The 16395-nt window shown below is 35.6% G+C and overlaps 1 protein-coding gene across 1 annotated transcript in view; it reads left to right on the top strand.

Moving 5' to 3' along the window:
• The window catches only part of LOC136031103 (meteorin-like protein), a 133682-nt gene that overhangs the window by 30720 nt on the left and 86567 nt on the right, over window positions 1-16395 (top strand). Inside the window, exon 3 of the mRNA XM_065710409.1 lies at window positions 13315-13444. Coding sequence (XP_065566481.1) covers window positions 13315-13444 — 130 coding nt within the window. The remainder of the gene's footprint in view (window positions 1-13314; window positions 13445-16395) is intronic.

Here is a 16395-nt window from a genome sequence, read left to right as displayed (position 1 = left end):
CCCCCCAACCAAAAAATCCCCCTGGAAACGTCTGTACACTTCCCAATAACCGTTACTATATGTAAGCACTGGTCAAAGTTTGTAACTTGTAGCCCCTCCCACGGGACTGTGGGGGAGTAAGTCGTCCCCAAAGACATAGTTATAAGGTTTTTCGACTGCGCTAAATAAAATGGCTATCTCAGAATTTTGATCCGTTGTTTTGGGAAAATAATTAGCGTGGGAGGGGGCCTAGGTGCCCTCCAATTTTTTCGGTCACTTAAAAAGGGCACTAGAATTTTTCATTTCCGTTAGAATGAGCCCTTTCGCAACTTTCTAGGACCACTCGGTTGATACGATCACCCCTTGGAAAAAAAAACAACAAATAAACACGCATCCGTGATCTGCCTTCTGGCAAAAAATACAAAATTCCACATTTTTGTAGATAGGAGATTGAAACTTCTACAACAGGGTTTTCTGATACTCTGAATCTGATGGTGTGATTTTCGTTAAGGTTCTATGATTTTAGGGTGTGTTTCCCCCTATTTTCTAAAATAAGGCAAATTTTCTCAGGCTCGTAACTTTTGATGGGTAAGACTAAACTTGATGAAACTAATATATTTAAAATCAGCATTAAAATGCGATTCTTTTGATGTAGCTATTGGTATCAAAATTCCATTTTTTAGAGTTTTGGTTACTATTGAGCCGGGTCGCTCCTTACTACAGTTCGTTACCACGAACTGTTTGACTAAGCCCTTACAGAGTATTTCACTATCTAATCTACAAAATACAACACTAAGATTATATCACAAATACAGCTACAAAATACGATCTACTAAATAGCACAAAGGAGAAAAAAAATTACACAACCAGTCTCTTTGTTTGATTCAAGTATGTTAGAACGGCATATTGAGCCTCTTTAATAAATCAAATAACATTAATATTAAAGTTATCAGAGTAAGAAAACTCTTGTAATCTAAATTGCATTTCGGCTCTTTCGTTTTCAAAAAGTTTACACTCAAAAAGATAATGATATAAAGTCTCTTCATCACCACAATCACAAGTGGAACAGTTACTTTTATTAATTCTGCATAAAAATGAATTTAATTTAAGGCCGTGATTAAGTGAACTGATGGAACTCGAAAATCCCATGTTAAATTGAAAATTTATATTTAAAAAGTTCTCAAGTATTCATTGGCGGAAGATGCCGCTTTTAATATCAGGCCATAGCTTCTTGAAGATGCTACAAAATGTTTGAAAGGATTTTGCTCTGTTTCCTCTAATTGCTTAGAAATCTTAGAAAATGTCTAGGTCTTTTTCACAAGTGTACTCGATAAAGGATATTGCTTTTAGAACAAAATCGGTACTATCCTGAGCAGAAGACAATAACCTGTAAGATGATTGGAACCATTTTTCGATTTATTTTCCTGTTTTCTAACAGTCCCCTAGAATATTTTCAGCTACCTGAAATTTTTACAAGTCGGTTGCCAGAAAGAATCGTTTCAGATCGCTGATAATACCCCCAAGAGACCAAAATGACAAGCTGGTATAATCAGCTGCTTGTTAATAGAGTGTGAAATTTCCATAAATTATTTCAACGCAATGAAGAAACCTAGAAATGAAAAATAGTCAGGAGCCTTCAGTAAAGTTGTGCACATAAGGCCGAAATCATGGGGGAAGTTAAATCAAAGCGAGGTATACATCTTAAAGTGTTACCACACATAGACAGCGCCTTTGTAAAAAGTATTTGGAGCTTGGTGGATGTAAATATCCAAAATACAAGTCAAGAGATTTAGGTCAAGCGACAAACCTTGAGACGGAGCAGAACCCCGTAGCTTCTTCCCCGTTGCCCTACCGGATCGTGACTGGTGGTAGAAACTCGGATTGCGACGGATTGAAGGATTGCCGACGGGTTTTTGATCCTGCATTTTTCGTGCGCGAGCTATCTAGAGACTAAAGTTTGGAAGCACAGGTGAGGAGGAAACAACCCGTAAAAATCATAGAACCTTAACGAAATTTACACCACCTGATTCAGCATATCAGAGAATCCTACTGTAGTTTCAAGCTCTTATCTACCATTAAACAAAAAAAAACAAGTTTTTTTAAGTGAAAGTAAGGAGCGATATCAAAACTTAAAACGATCAGAAATACTCCGTATATGAAAGGGGCTTTTTCTCTTCAACGGCCCGCTCTTTACGCTAAAGTTTTTTACTGTTTTAAAATGTAGAGTTAAGAGAAAGAGTCAAACTTTAGCGTAAAGAGCTCAGCGTTGAGGAGGAAAAGACCCTTTCATATACGGAGTAATTTCTGTTCGTTTTAAGTTTTAATGTCGCTCCTTACTTTCATTTTAAAAAACTTGTTTTTTTGTTTAATTTCTGGACGTCTTTGAATTAATGCATGGTTTGATCTTGGCTCTCCACATATAAATAATTAAAACGAAATTTGCATATTAATTTTTTGGGGCTAAATGGCTTTTTCACAGTTTTAATCGGAAGATTTTGAGAAAAAAGGAGCGAGGGAGGAGGCCTAGTTACCCTCCTATTTTTTGATTACTTACAAATGCAACTATAACCTATAATTTTTACGAACGTTTTCGTAAGTAAAAGATATACGTAACTTACGAATTAAATTACGTAGCCAACTTCAATGTTCGTATGTTTTTATTGCGTATATGAGGGGGCTCACCCCTCGTCGATACCTCGCTCTTGATATTAAAGCTTAAATTTTGTCCCAATTCCTTAAGAATGACCCCTGAATCACAAAGGCCGTAGAATAAATAGTTGAAATTACCAAAAATGCTTTAGCCTAAAGAGCGAGGTATTACGAGGAGGTAGACCCCTCATATGCGTAATAATTTCTGTTCGTTTTAAGTTTTAATGCTGCTTCTCACTTTCAGTAGAAAAAAAACTTTTCATGTTTATTTTTTCATTGTTTTTTTTTAAATAATGCTAGAAAATCCTACGCCCCCTCCATTGAAAGTCTCTTCCCCCATGAGAAGTTTCTCCATGGAAAAATCCTCCCCGGTAACCCTCCCCCCTCAAATATCCCCCCCCCCCAAAAAAAAAGTTAAAAAAGCCCCCCTGAAAACGTCTGTACACTTCTTAGTAACCATTACTAATGTACACACAGGTCAAAGATTGTAACTTGAAGTTGTTGAAGAATGTTGCGAGAGGGTTCATTCTAACAGAAATGAAAAGTTCTAGTGCCCTTTTTAAGTGACCAAAAAAATTGGAGGGCACCTAGGCCCCCGTCGCACGCTAATTATTTTCCCAAAGTCACTGGATCAAAATTCTGAGACAGCCATTTTATTCAGCGCAGTCGAAAATCCTTACAACTATGCCTTTTGAGATGACCTACTCCCCCACAGTCCCCATGGGAGGGACTACAAGTTACTAACACTGACCAGTGCTTACATATAGTAATGGTTATTGGGAAGTGTACAGACGTTTTCTGGGGCGTTTTCATTTGGTTGAGGGCAGGGGTTGAGAAGAGGGGAATATGTTGGGGGAACTTTTCATGAAGGAATTCGTCATGGGGGAAGAAAATTTCCATGAAGGGAGCGCAGGATTTTCTAGCATTATTAAAAAAAAACAATGAAAAAATAAATATGACAAAGTTTTTCAACTGAAAGGAACAGAATATTCCTGTTATTATTTTCCTGTGAACATTAATTCCTGTAAATATTCCATAATAATTTCTGTTAAAAGGAACATAAATTATTACGCATATGACCTCCTCCTATATTCACCTCCTCCTAATACCTCGCTCTTTACGCTAAAGTATTTTTAGAAATTTCAACTATTTATTCTACGGTTTTTGTTATTCAGGGGTCATTCTTAAGAAATTGGGACAAAATTTAAGCTTTAGCGTGAAGAGTAAGGTACTGACGAGGGGGTGAACCCCCTCATATATGTAATAGAAATATGAGAATACAGAAGTTTCTTTACGTAAGCTAATTTGTAAGTTGCGTATATCTTTAACTAATAAAATTTATTTTTACTAATAATTTTACTCATAAAAACATTCATAAAAAATTAAAACTTCTAGTTGCCTTTTTAAGTAACCAAAAAATCAGAGGGCAACTAGACCTCCATCCCCGCTTCTTTTTTTCCTCAAAATCATTCGATCAAAACTATGAGAAAACCATTTAGCCAAAAGAAAATAAATAGGCAAATTTCGTTTTAATTATTCATCTGCGTAGAGCATAAATCATAACATGCATTGATTCAAAAACGTTCAGAAATTAAATTAAATAAAAACAAGTTTTTTTAACTTAAAGTAAGGAGTGACATTAAAACATAAAACGAACAGAGACTACTTCAAAAATGAAAGGGGCTGCTTCCTCATCAACGCCCCGCTCTTCACGCTAAAGTCCGACTCTTTCTCTTAACTCTATTTTTAAAACAGTAAAAAACTTTAGCGTAAAGAGCTGGGCGTTCACGAGGAAGCAGTCCCTTTTATATACGAAGTAATTTCTGTTCGTTTTAAGTTTTAATGTCACTCCTTACTTTCAGTTATTTTTTTTTTCAATTTAATTCGTAAGAAAATTTTGGTTTTCTGAGAATCCTCGAAGAAAGCTTTCAACTAAGTTTGGTGTTTAGTTTCGAATTAATCAACTGAGGTATTTGAATTAGCCTATCCCTAGGAAAAAAAGTGGAAAAAACAATAAATTTTCAAATGCACTCTGTGCATGCCGTCACAGTTTCATATACATGGGCATTTTGTACTTGAGAATGATAGTGCTCTTCTGCTCATTTTCTCTTCTCCCTTGGTCGGTAACCAAGCTTTGCAAGACCCAGCCAAATATATTAATATCTCTCCAAAGGAAGCTGTCTATCATAACCTCTCACAAGACTTGTTAATTGGTACTATTTGAAGTTTTAACAATCGACGGTCTCTAGAGAATTAGATTAGAAGACAAAAGACTAACCTAACTTCAGTTTTGAAGCTCGATATTTTCAAGTTCACTTAATCGAGGCCTTAAAGTGACCAGTAACAATTTGTGGTATTTTAAACCATATACCTAAGTGAACCTGTGAATATGTATGTTTTAGCATAATTTTTTCTTCAGTGTGGTTGATAAGTTGAGATTATGCAAAATATTTGCATATTCTTTAGCGAAGAGTTTTCACCCTTTGAAATGTGAATATTTTGACAATATCATGTAAAAGACCTGTCTTTTTTATGTAACGGCTATATTAATCCTATTAAACCCCTAGCGGAAGCTACTTAGCGCAATTATGTATAATAATCTATGATAGTTCAGCTATAAAAATAATATAAGAATTAGAAATAAGGTTACTTTCTTCTTGACTATAAATCAGTGTCAACGGCATCGAATATGAAGCCGCTGTAATTTGCCCTCCTTCCTTCTCCATCAACTATTTTCCGTGTTTCTAATTTCTCATGATGGGGGGCTTTTTCTAAAGAAATCTCGGTTGGTCCATTAGATTTGATAGTAGACTCTGCTGTTTCTTATGTGGGATTTTTTCCGCCAAAGTTTTGTCAAAATTAGATGTGTCTAAACTTGCTTTGTTTTCGTCAAACAGTTCGTAGTAAGGAGCTGTAAGTAAGGAGTAACTCAGCCCAATATTAACCGAAACCCCCAAAAACGGACATTTGATAGCAATAGGTACATAAAAAGAATTTTGTTTCTATGCTGATTCCAAATATATGAAATTCATTAAGTTTAGTATTACCCATCAAAATGTACGAGCCTGATTGGAATTTGCTTGAAAAGGTGGGAACCACCTCCAAAAAATTGAGTATACCTAATGAATGTTGCACCGTCAAATTTAGCATATCAGAAAGCTATGCTTTAGAGGTATCACGTCCCTATATACAAAAATGTGGAATTTTGTATTTTTGCCAGAAGAAAGATCATGGATGCATTTTTTTTTCTCAGGAATGATCGTATCAAATCAATGGTCCTAGAAGTTCATGAGGGGGTTCATTCGAGAGACCAAAAACATTGGATGGCAACTAGCTCCTCCCCCCCGCCCTCGCTCCTTTTCCCCAAAACCATCCAGTCAAAATTTTGAAATACCCTATTTGGTTCAGCATTGTCGAAAGTTTATTTCCTGGTATGATTTGAAAAACGGCCAGAAATTAAATATAAAAGCAACTTTTTTTTCAACTGAAAGTAAGGAGCCACGTTAAAAATTAAAGAGAACAGTAGTTATTCCATGTATGAGACGGGATGCACCTTCCTCAACCCTTTTTCTTTACGCAAAAGTTTGACTTTCCTCAAAGTTCTTTTAGAAAGACTGCTGAAACACAAGGGTTGCTGAGTTTGAATATCTATAATGAACTTGGAGAATTTAGCATAAAGAGTGAGGTATTGAGGAAGGGACGGCCTCCTTCATACATGGAATAGTTTCTGTTCGTTTCAAGTTTTAATGTTGTGTCTTACTTTCAGTTGGAAGTTTTTTTTTATCTATTAAAGCCGAGACTTCGAAGCAGATGACCCACTTTTTATGTTTTTTTTTTCTTTTTGGTCTTCTGCTCTATGGTGCTGTGCTTGGTCTTGAAGAAAACAGTAATATATTGCATTTTATGAAAATAATGCATTTGAATTTGCTAGGGATGGTCCTTCGTCTGGCTTTGACCTAGGTCGACGGCTGTGCTCTGGGTTCTCGTTGTTTTTCTTAGTGGGAAATGTCCCCTGTTTGCACAGCAGTGAACTTGTCTAAGGCGTTTGCACTAAAAATACCGATAATCATTTCTTTCACATTTTATCTGATAAGCTGTGGCGGCTTAAGACCTGAAATTGCTGTTATTTCAGCATGCTTATCTAAAGGTTTGACAGAGGTTTGAATACTACAGATTTGTCTTTACATCTACAACAACGGATTTGGTAGATAGAAAACACAAGGAAGCAAGTTTTGTTTGCTCTTGTTTGTTCCCTTTATAGACAATTCAGTCGGCTTTGCTTTGAGATTTGAGTTGAAAGTCCTAAGGCTGTTTACTTTTGGCATCGACTTGTTCGATAAGACTTTTATCTGATTTATGATCCAATCGGGTTTCTAAGTGGAAAATTTTGCTAACTGTTAGTTGCACACGTCCATCTGGTCACTATTTTCTTGCATAATTCAAGGCACTTTACCCTCTGGCCGATGGTTGCATCTACGGAGCTCACCTGAATTTAATTCTTATTGACATCATGAATCTACAAAAAAAGTCTCAAAAGAATCGGGATGGTTGCTGCTTTTTAGTTTGGCTACTATCATTTCGAGATTGTATACATTTTTTGTACAAGGCGGTTAAGTAATGGAGGACCATTACCCTCCCGTAGTCTCAAAATTTTCGTGATTTTACCTGCAATTTCTTAAATCATAAATGTGTAGCGTTTTACAAAAAGGGCCCATGTTCACTTTTCATAATTTTACAGGAGAACAAAAGGAAAATAAAAACGCTCAATGAATCAAAATTTAAGAAACGTGAAACTTTAAAGACTGATTTCCAGCTAACTTTTCGATCGAAGTTCGCTAAAAATGTTCTAATTGCTGAATTGTTCGATACTTTCAAGATAAGGGACTTTCGCTCTTTTATACGCCCTTTTGGACCAATTTATATCTCGGTCACAATTATAGATATACCCGTTTTGGAAAGACCGATTGATAGATTTCTTCGAACGTTTTTGAGCCACATGCTTAACTCATTTATGCTTAGGCCATTTTTAAAAAACACAAATTGTCCTTTTTTCAAATGTCCTCCCTCCTGTCTAAATGAATTTCTGTGTGTGTCTGTCCTGCTGATCTATTCGTTGCCAGCATGATTGTACTGGGGCGTGGTCAAGCTCTGTTAAAATATTTTATGAATTAATAAAAAGAAAGTTGCTAGCCAGGGAAGATGGGGAACCCTCACTTTTTACAATTCACGTACAACAAATTCTTCCTCTTCCCCCTGAAATTGATGCTTTTATGCTTGATAAAGTCAACCTCAGAAAGAAAAGAACATTTTTAACACTCTATATACATGTATAAGACGAAAGATCGTGGCTACATTTTCATAAAAGAGAGCGAAAATAAGGTTTTAAATCTTTTCTTAGGAAAAATTGTTTTTATGAACTTCAATTGGTTTCAATTATACGATTTTCAAGTATTCAATACGTCCGTTTTCTTGCAAAAAAATCGTATGGAAATAATTTCAGCGAAATATTTAGTTCACATCGCTTCCTGTTTGCACGGAAGTATGGTATTGCATGCATGAACTTGTGTCTCAAAATATAGTCTATTAGTATCTCAAAAATATGATTTATCTTACCTTGAGCTACGCTACATTGTCAACTAATTTCGCTGAGAAATAGTAACAAACGCAAAAAACGACAGACAACAACAACACTAACTTTGGTTACTTTAGAGTGCCAGTTTTAATGAGAAGCTTTTATAGAAGCTACAATGCCAATTATACAATTACAATTATATTATACAATTACTTGCATTACTGTATACACTTTTTTTTATTACTATATATAATTACAATTATATATACAATTACAATATTAAATACAATTATAGAAGTTACAATGCATTAAAAAGGCTGGACTCCGATACTTCCGGTGAATCCTCTTACGAACTATAAATCTCTCTGCCTCTGCTATACAGCTATTAGATAAAAACCACTTACAGGAATATTTGTGACAAATGCCCGCCGTTTTGTGAAGGACTCTATAAACGCTCAAAATATTTTTAAGAATAAAAGGCTAAAATGTAAAAATCAGAAACATCTTTTTTTTTGGCTTTCACCAACAATTGTTGGTAAAACTCTCGGATAATTGTTGAAATCTACGAAGATTACTTAAAAAAAGAAAAATGATTAAAGCCGATTGTAAGTCGCAAAACATTTCGGTGGGTCTTACAGTGCTGCTCAGCGATTACAGATCGTTTGGGACAGGACTGTATAAACGCTCAAAATATTTAAGAGTAAATAGCTAAAAGTAAAATATAAACTATCCGTTTTTGTTACCACGGATTATTTGTAAAATTCTCGGACAATTGTTGGCATCTTCGGAGATTAATAAAAAAAAAGGCTTAAAATGATTAAATTTTGAGGTAAGTAGGCTGGTGTTAAGCAGTTATCTGGCCTTTATTCATTTCACCCTATATAGGTTTCATGCCTGGCAAGAGCAGAACCCCTTTCAAAATGGAATTTCTTATCCAATTTTCATTTGAATCATCTATTGCATCTGCTTCAGTTAAATATGATAAGGGTTAATATTTCATTGCAAACAGGATGATTGGATCATTCAACCGTGAGAAAAGTGTAGCATCTCAGAAAGGTTAAGAACCAGGGAATGCCATTATTAAAAAAAAAAAATTATCAGCGCCTGGATGCAATGCCGTATCCAAGGGAGGGGTTAGGGGTTTGAACTCCCATCTCCTGAAAGTTTTTTCCGATTCAAAAAAAACATGATAAAAATACATATGAACAAATTTTTGATATGTTTTTAATTTGTGACCTCCCGCCTTCAACTAACAATCATGGATACGGCCTTGTCCGGATGGGTTGCATTTTCTTTTTTTTTTTCGTTTTACTTAGTTATCAGAGGTTGGCTCCAGGAACGAATGTGATGGAGTGTAGGTCGTAGTTCCTCTCCCGAAATCTAAAGGTTTTTACTATCTACCCCACAATTCTTTGAGTTTTAAATATAAATTCCCTATTTTTTTTACTTTTTCTCCGAGTTCACGTGCTCCTCCAATGGGCAGCAGCCTTTTAATATAATCTTTTAGTGCTTGTCTTGGCTGGTTACCCTCGCCAAAAACCAGTTATCCTACATTTGTTTTTGCTTGTTTTTTTCTTTACGCGAAAAATATCAGTAGCCTAATTGGTGTAATTTGAGCATGAACCGTATTGTAATAAATTGGTTTTCTACCAAAGAAAACGGTACTGGTGTACGTGTTAAATATATGTTTTATCCCAACACTTACAAAAAAAGTATAGGCCTACGTAAGGGTCGAGTTGAAAAAAAAATTATGTCTTATAAAAGTCGAGAAGGCTCTAAGATACTTTTTTTTCAAGAATTACCTAATTCTTTTTCGCTTTAATTCTTGGAATGTCTAGTTATATAGGTATGCATTTTTGAAATTTCATAAGGATTCCATTGTAGGAAACTGTTGTCAGTATCCATGGGTCTGTCAAAACAAAACTTTGTGCCCCTGTGCGCAGTGTTGGGTCCATTTCCTTGACTGGCTCAGACAGTTGCCCGCTTGATGTTTCATTCCAATGTGAAAAGTTTTGGTGTGGCTCTTAAAATTCGAACTTCTTCCGTTTTTAGCGGAATTATAGCCAATTGTATATCACGAACAACGGGAGAATAAATAGCGAATAGCTTAAGCTTTAATGCTAGATTTAGTTATTACTGGATATTGCAAATTTTTAAAAAGTAAAGAGGACAAAACTTGGTAATATTTATTTCAGGTCCTTGTGGGCAATTTGTAGATTTCACAAAATTGAGATTACGAGCTGTGTGTTGTACCGTATTGACGATTCTCTTGGGTTTATTCTAGGGAGAACCACTTCTTCAGGGATGCTTCAATTAAACATTTTCTGGACAATGCAGCAACTGAAATGTGTTCTTGCCTGTTTATCATAAATATTGAAGTTTGCGTGAACATTTTTGGTGTTGAAGATCTCTTGGGTTTATTCTAGGTAGAACCAACTCTTCAGGGATGTTTCAGTTAAACCTGTTCTGACACTGCAGTATCTGAAATGTGTTCTTGCCTATTTGTCTTAAATATTGAAGTTTGCATGAACATTTCTAGTGTTGAAGATCTCTTGGGTTGATTCTAGGGAGAACCAATTCTTCAGAGATGTTTCAGTTAAACCTATTCTGACACTGCAGTATCTGAAATGTGTTCTTGCCTATTTGTCATAAATATTGAAGTTTGCATGAACAATTCTAGTGTTGAAGATCTCTTGGGTTTATTCTAGGGAGAACCGATTCTTCAGGGATGCTTCAGTTTAGCATATTCTGGACACTTCAGTATCTGAAATGTGTTCTTGCTTATTTGTCATAAACATTGAAGTTTGCATGAACATTTTTAGTGTCGAAGATCTCTTGGGTTGATTCTAGCGAGAACCAATTCTTCAGGGATGCTTCAGTTAAACATTTTCTAGACACTACAGTATCTGAAATGTGTTCTAGCCTATTTGTCAATAAATATTGAAGTTTGTATGAACATTTTTACTGTTGAATATCTCTTGGGTTGATTCTAGGGAGAACCCATTTTTCAGGGATGCTTCAGTTTAACTTATTCTGGACACTACAGTATCTGAAATGTGTTCTTGCTTATTTGTCATAAACATTGAATATTGCATGAACATTTTTAGTGTTGAAGATCTCTTGGGTTGATTCTAGGGAGGCCAAATTCTTCAGGGATGCTTCAGTTTAACATATTCTGAACACTGTAGTATCTGAAATGTGTTTTTGCTTTTTCGTCATAAATATTGAAGTTTGCATGAACATTTTTAGTGTTGAAGATCTCTTGGGCTGATTCTAGGGAGAACCAATTTTTCAGGGATGCTTCAGTTAAACATGTTCTGGACACTGCAGTAACTGTAATGTGTTCTTGCCTATTTGCATAAATATTTGAAGCTTGCATGAACATTTTTAGTGTTAAAGATCTCTTGGGTTTATCCTAGGGAGAACCACTTCGTCAGGGGTGCTTCAGTTAAACATTTTCTAGACATTACAGTATCTGAAATGTGTTCTAGCCTATTTGTCAATAAATATTGAAGTTTACATGAAAATTTTCAGTGTTGAAGATCTCTTTGGTTTATTTTAGGTAGAAGCAATTCTTCAGGGATGCTTCAGTTAAACATATTCTGACACTGCAGTATCTGAAATGTGTTCTTTCCTATTTCTCATAAACATCGATGTTTGCATGAGCATTTTTATTGTTGAAGATCTCTTGGGTTTATTCTAGGGAGAGTTAATTCTTTAGGGAAGCTTCCGTTAAACATTTTCTGGACACTGCAGTATCTGAAATGCGTTCTTGCCTATTTGATTAAATATTTGTCTAAATGTGGCGGACAGCTTGGTTTTAATACCTTTGAAGATGGGCGTGAACCGCCTTTTATCCTAGATATGTGAACCCGCTAGATATGAATTTAAAGGTCTTAGTGTTTATCAAACATTTTAACTTCTTTTTTACATTGATTGTGTAATATGTCTTCCTGGGAATATGGTTCTCTTCACTATATGTCGTCACAAACTTGAGTTTAACGTTCACAGATGTGTTTCTACTTGCTTAGTTGATGGGAATATCGATGAAAAAGGTTGTTGGGAATGTTAGAGACGGATGAGAGATGCGAGATGATGTAAGCTTTTGTCTCCAGTTGATAAGTTTTTATGTATTAATGTGGCGTCAATGGCGGTTGAAGATAATCATAGTTTGTTGACATTTAGTGTGGAAATGATCCGGTTGTGTTTTTCTAGTAAATGATGCTAGACGCAGATTTGACGGAGAAAATAAGAAAAAGAGTGGCGTCGCCGTGACGTAAAAGTCTTTCATATTATCTTAATTGGCTGACTTTCAATGCCCATACATGTGTCTGAAAGCGGGCGTTTAAGAATTATTTCTATATTTTTACTTTTGCATGCTAGTTTTCAATTTATGGAAATTTCCTGTCATATGTTAAAAGCCTGAATTTTTATTTTATTAATTATTTACGGTATTTGTAAAAGTTTTTGTTTTGTTTTATGTCTGCACAGAGATTAGTGGTATATAGGTTAGGAAGAAGAAATGTGTACACAAATTTGCTGCTTGAGGCTAAACTTTGGGTTTGCAAGGTTCTTAAGTTTAACTTTCCTTACCTGCTCATATTTAAAGCAAATGCACAGTTATTTGGAAGTTTTTCAATACTTTACATAGGTTCATTTGTCTTATTATCAATATGTTAAATTCGTAGGTCAATCGACCGCCAATGCTTACTTTTTCTCATTTGTTGGAACTGAAAAAAAAATTTTCGGCAACAAAGTAGTCTTCATGAACGATAAAAGTAATATGTATTTGTCGATCTTTCAAATCTTCGGTGTCAGAAAACATGAGATTGAGCAACAAAGATAAATTGCCTATTTGGTCATTAATGTAAATTTAACTGCATCCAGCAGCTAAATCCGGTGGTGAGAAATTACGAAATTCATTCTGTGATTGGATAGTGGCTAGAAAAGTTCTCTTTTTCTGGCCCCCTTTACTCAAAATTTGTTATTTCCTCCCCAAAATGGAATAGGGCCATCTGGCATTGAGATATGTATATGACACACTTCATAGTTTCCATGTGTTTAGTTTACTCTTTGTTAGATCACTTTAAATAATGCATTGATTTATCTTTTAGTGGTTCCAAAATCGGCGATGAAGTTCGAAGCTTATACTTTAAATGCAGCCAAGGCACAATAGCCTGGAGACGACCGAAGGGGACTATTCGAGTGCACTTGAAAATTGGAAGTGGCTCCAAGGACTTTAAGGTAAATATTTGTTAAAAATCCTTCTTTTTGCAATAAGCTTTGAATGTGGAGGGGGGGGAAGTAAAAATAAATAGCTCTAACAATTCGGTAGTCGTCATGAATTGAACTATCAGGGTCTTCATGTAAGAAGCATTGGAGAAATTGTCTCCCCTGAGATTTACCTGAAGACCCCCCCCCCTGAAGGGTTGGACCTGTATCTCCATTTTAGTATGAATAGAACTCCGCATAGTTTTGTTTGGGGGTGCAGTAGGTAGTGTTCGAGGGGATTAGCAATATAGTTTTATTCGAGTAAAAATGCCGAGATTTTTGCGCGCCTTGGTATGTTTTTCTCTTTTTGTTTTCAAACAGTTCGTGGTAACGAACTGTAGTAAGGAGCGACCCGGCTCAATAGTAACCAAAACTCTAAAAAATGGAATTTTGATACCAATAGCTACATCAAAAGAATCGCATTTTAATGCTGGTTTTAAATATATAAGTTTCATCAAGTTTAGTCTTACCCATCAAAAGTTAAGAGCCTGAGAAAATTTGCGTTATTTTAGAAAATAGGGGGAAACGCCCCCTAAAAGTCATAGAATCTTAACGAAAATCACACCATCAGATTCAGCGTATCAGAGAACCCTACTGTAGAAGTTTCGAGCTCCTATCTACAAAAATGTGGAATTTTGCATTTTTTGCCAGAAGGCAGATCACGGATGCGTGTTTATTTTTTTTTTTTTTTTTTTTTTTTTTTTTTTTTTTTTTTCCCCAGGGGTGATCGTATCGACCCAGTTGTCCTAGAATGTTGCAAGAGGGCTCATCCTAACGGAAATGAAAAGTTCTAGTGCCCTTTTTAAGTGACCAAAAAAATTGGAGGGCACCTAGGCCCCCTCCCACGCTAATTATTTTCCCAAAGTCAACGGATCAAAATTCTGAGATAGCCATTTTATTCAGCGTAGTCGAAAAACCTTATAACTATGTCTTTGGGGATGACTTACTCCCCCACAGTCCCCGTGGGAGGGGCAACAAGTTACAAACTTTGACCTGTGCTTACATATAGTAATGGTTATTGGGAAGTATACAGGCGTTTTCAGGAGGATTTTTTTGGTTTGGGGGAGGGGTTGAGAAGAGGGGGATATGCTGGGGGAACTTTCCTTCGAGAATTTGTAATGGGAGAAGAAAATTTCCATGAAGGGAGAGCAGGATTTACTAGCATTATTTAAAAAAAAACAATTAAAAAATAAAAGTGAAAAAGCTTTTTCAGCTGGAAGTAAGGAACAGCAATAAAACTTAAAACAAACAGAAATTATTACCCATATGAGGGGCTCACCTCCTTCTAATACCTCGCTCTTTACGCTAAAGTATTTTCGGTAATTTCAACTACTTATTCTACGGCTTTTGTGATTCAGGGGGTCATTCTTAATGAATTGGGATAAAATTTAAGCTTTAGTGTAAAGAGCGAGGTACTGACGATGGGGTGAATCCCCTCATATATGTAATAAAAACATGAGAATACAAAAGTTCTTTACGTAAGCTAATTTATAAGTTACGTAAATCTTTTACCAATAAAAAGATTTGTAAAAAATTAAAAGTTCTAGTTGCCTTTTTAATTAACCAAAAAATCGGGGGGCAACTAGGCTTCGTCCCCCGCTCTTTTTTTCTCAAAATCATTCGATCAAAATTATGAGAAAGCCATTGAGCCAAAAAAAAAATATGCAAATTTCGTTTTGATTATTCCTCTGCGGAGAGCCAAAATCAAAACATGCATTGATTCAAAAACGTTCAGAAATTAAATAAAAAAAACAAGTTTTTTCAACTGAAAGTAAGGAGTGACATCAAAACTTAAAACGCACAGAAATTACTTCGTATATGAAAGAGGCTGCTTCCTCATCAACGCCCCGCTCTTTACGCTAAAGTTTTTTACTGTTTTAGAAAGAAGAATTGAGAGAAAGAGTCAAACTTTAGCGTAAAGAGCGGGGCGTTGATGAGGAAGCAGCCTCTTTCATATACGAAGTAATTTCTGTGCGTTTTAAGTTTTGATGTCACTCCTTACTTTCAGTTGAAAAAACTTGTTTTTTTTATTTAATAAGAGTATAAGTTTTACTAGAAAATTTGGTACTCGTGTATTATACGGCAAACACTCAAGAAGTGTAGGTTAATCCTAATGAAAAATACCAAAATATGATGAAAAAAATATAATACTTTAGACACAAATTTGGGCTATGTATCTGCACATTAGGGGGAAGGGGGTAAAGTATAGAAGGGATTTACGATGAAAATACTCCAACAAAAGGTTTTTTGCTAAATATAGGCTGGGAAAAACTACGGCGATATAGGCCTCCCGCAACATCCTATAGTGATATTTAAAGGTACAATTCAAAGCTCAAGATCATATCAACGTTTGCTTTTGTGGATTTATAGCTGAAAAGAGCATAAACGGGCAAAATCGAGCAGTGATAGACCAGAAATATCCCAGAAATCAGCAGGTATTTCACATGTTTTATGCATTGGTACCCCCCCCTCTCCCTTAACAAGTTGTGGATACGGCGCTGGGGATTCAATATCAATTTCTCCCTCCACCCTCCCATTGTCTCTCCTTTAGAACTAGTGCTGTATTTATCTGAAGGCTCAATGAGAGTTCGGATTTTTTTTTGGCGTTGGAATGATCTTTTGAGGCATTTCATTCCCTCCCTAATTGCAACAATCAGTTGACCCCATTGTAGAGGCTTAAAGCACTTATACGCAAATGTTTGGATTTGTGGAATGATCTGTTTATGATATGTAATGTTTGGAATGATACCTTGGATATGAAGGAAGATTTGTTTGATGAGGAAGAATTAGCGACAGTACTAAAAGGACAACAAAATAATAAGGCTCCAGATGCTGATAGTGTGATAAAGGAGTTTCTTAAATATGGTGGCTCTGAGGTTAGAAATAAGCTACTGAAGATTATGAATATGATTTTTGAAAGAGGG

Source organism: Artemia franciscana, chromosome 1 (genome assembly GCF_032884065.1).
Source record: "Artemia franciscana chromosome 1, ASM3288406v1, whole genome shotgun sequence".
Classification (NCBI taxonomy): domain Eukaryota; kingdom Metazoa; phylum Arthropoda; class Branchiopoda; order Anostraca; family Artemiidae; genus Artemia; species Artemia franciscana.
This window is presented reverse-complemented; position numbering and strand designations above follow the sequence as displayed.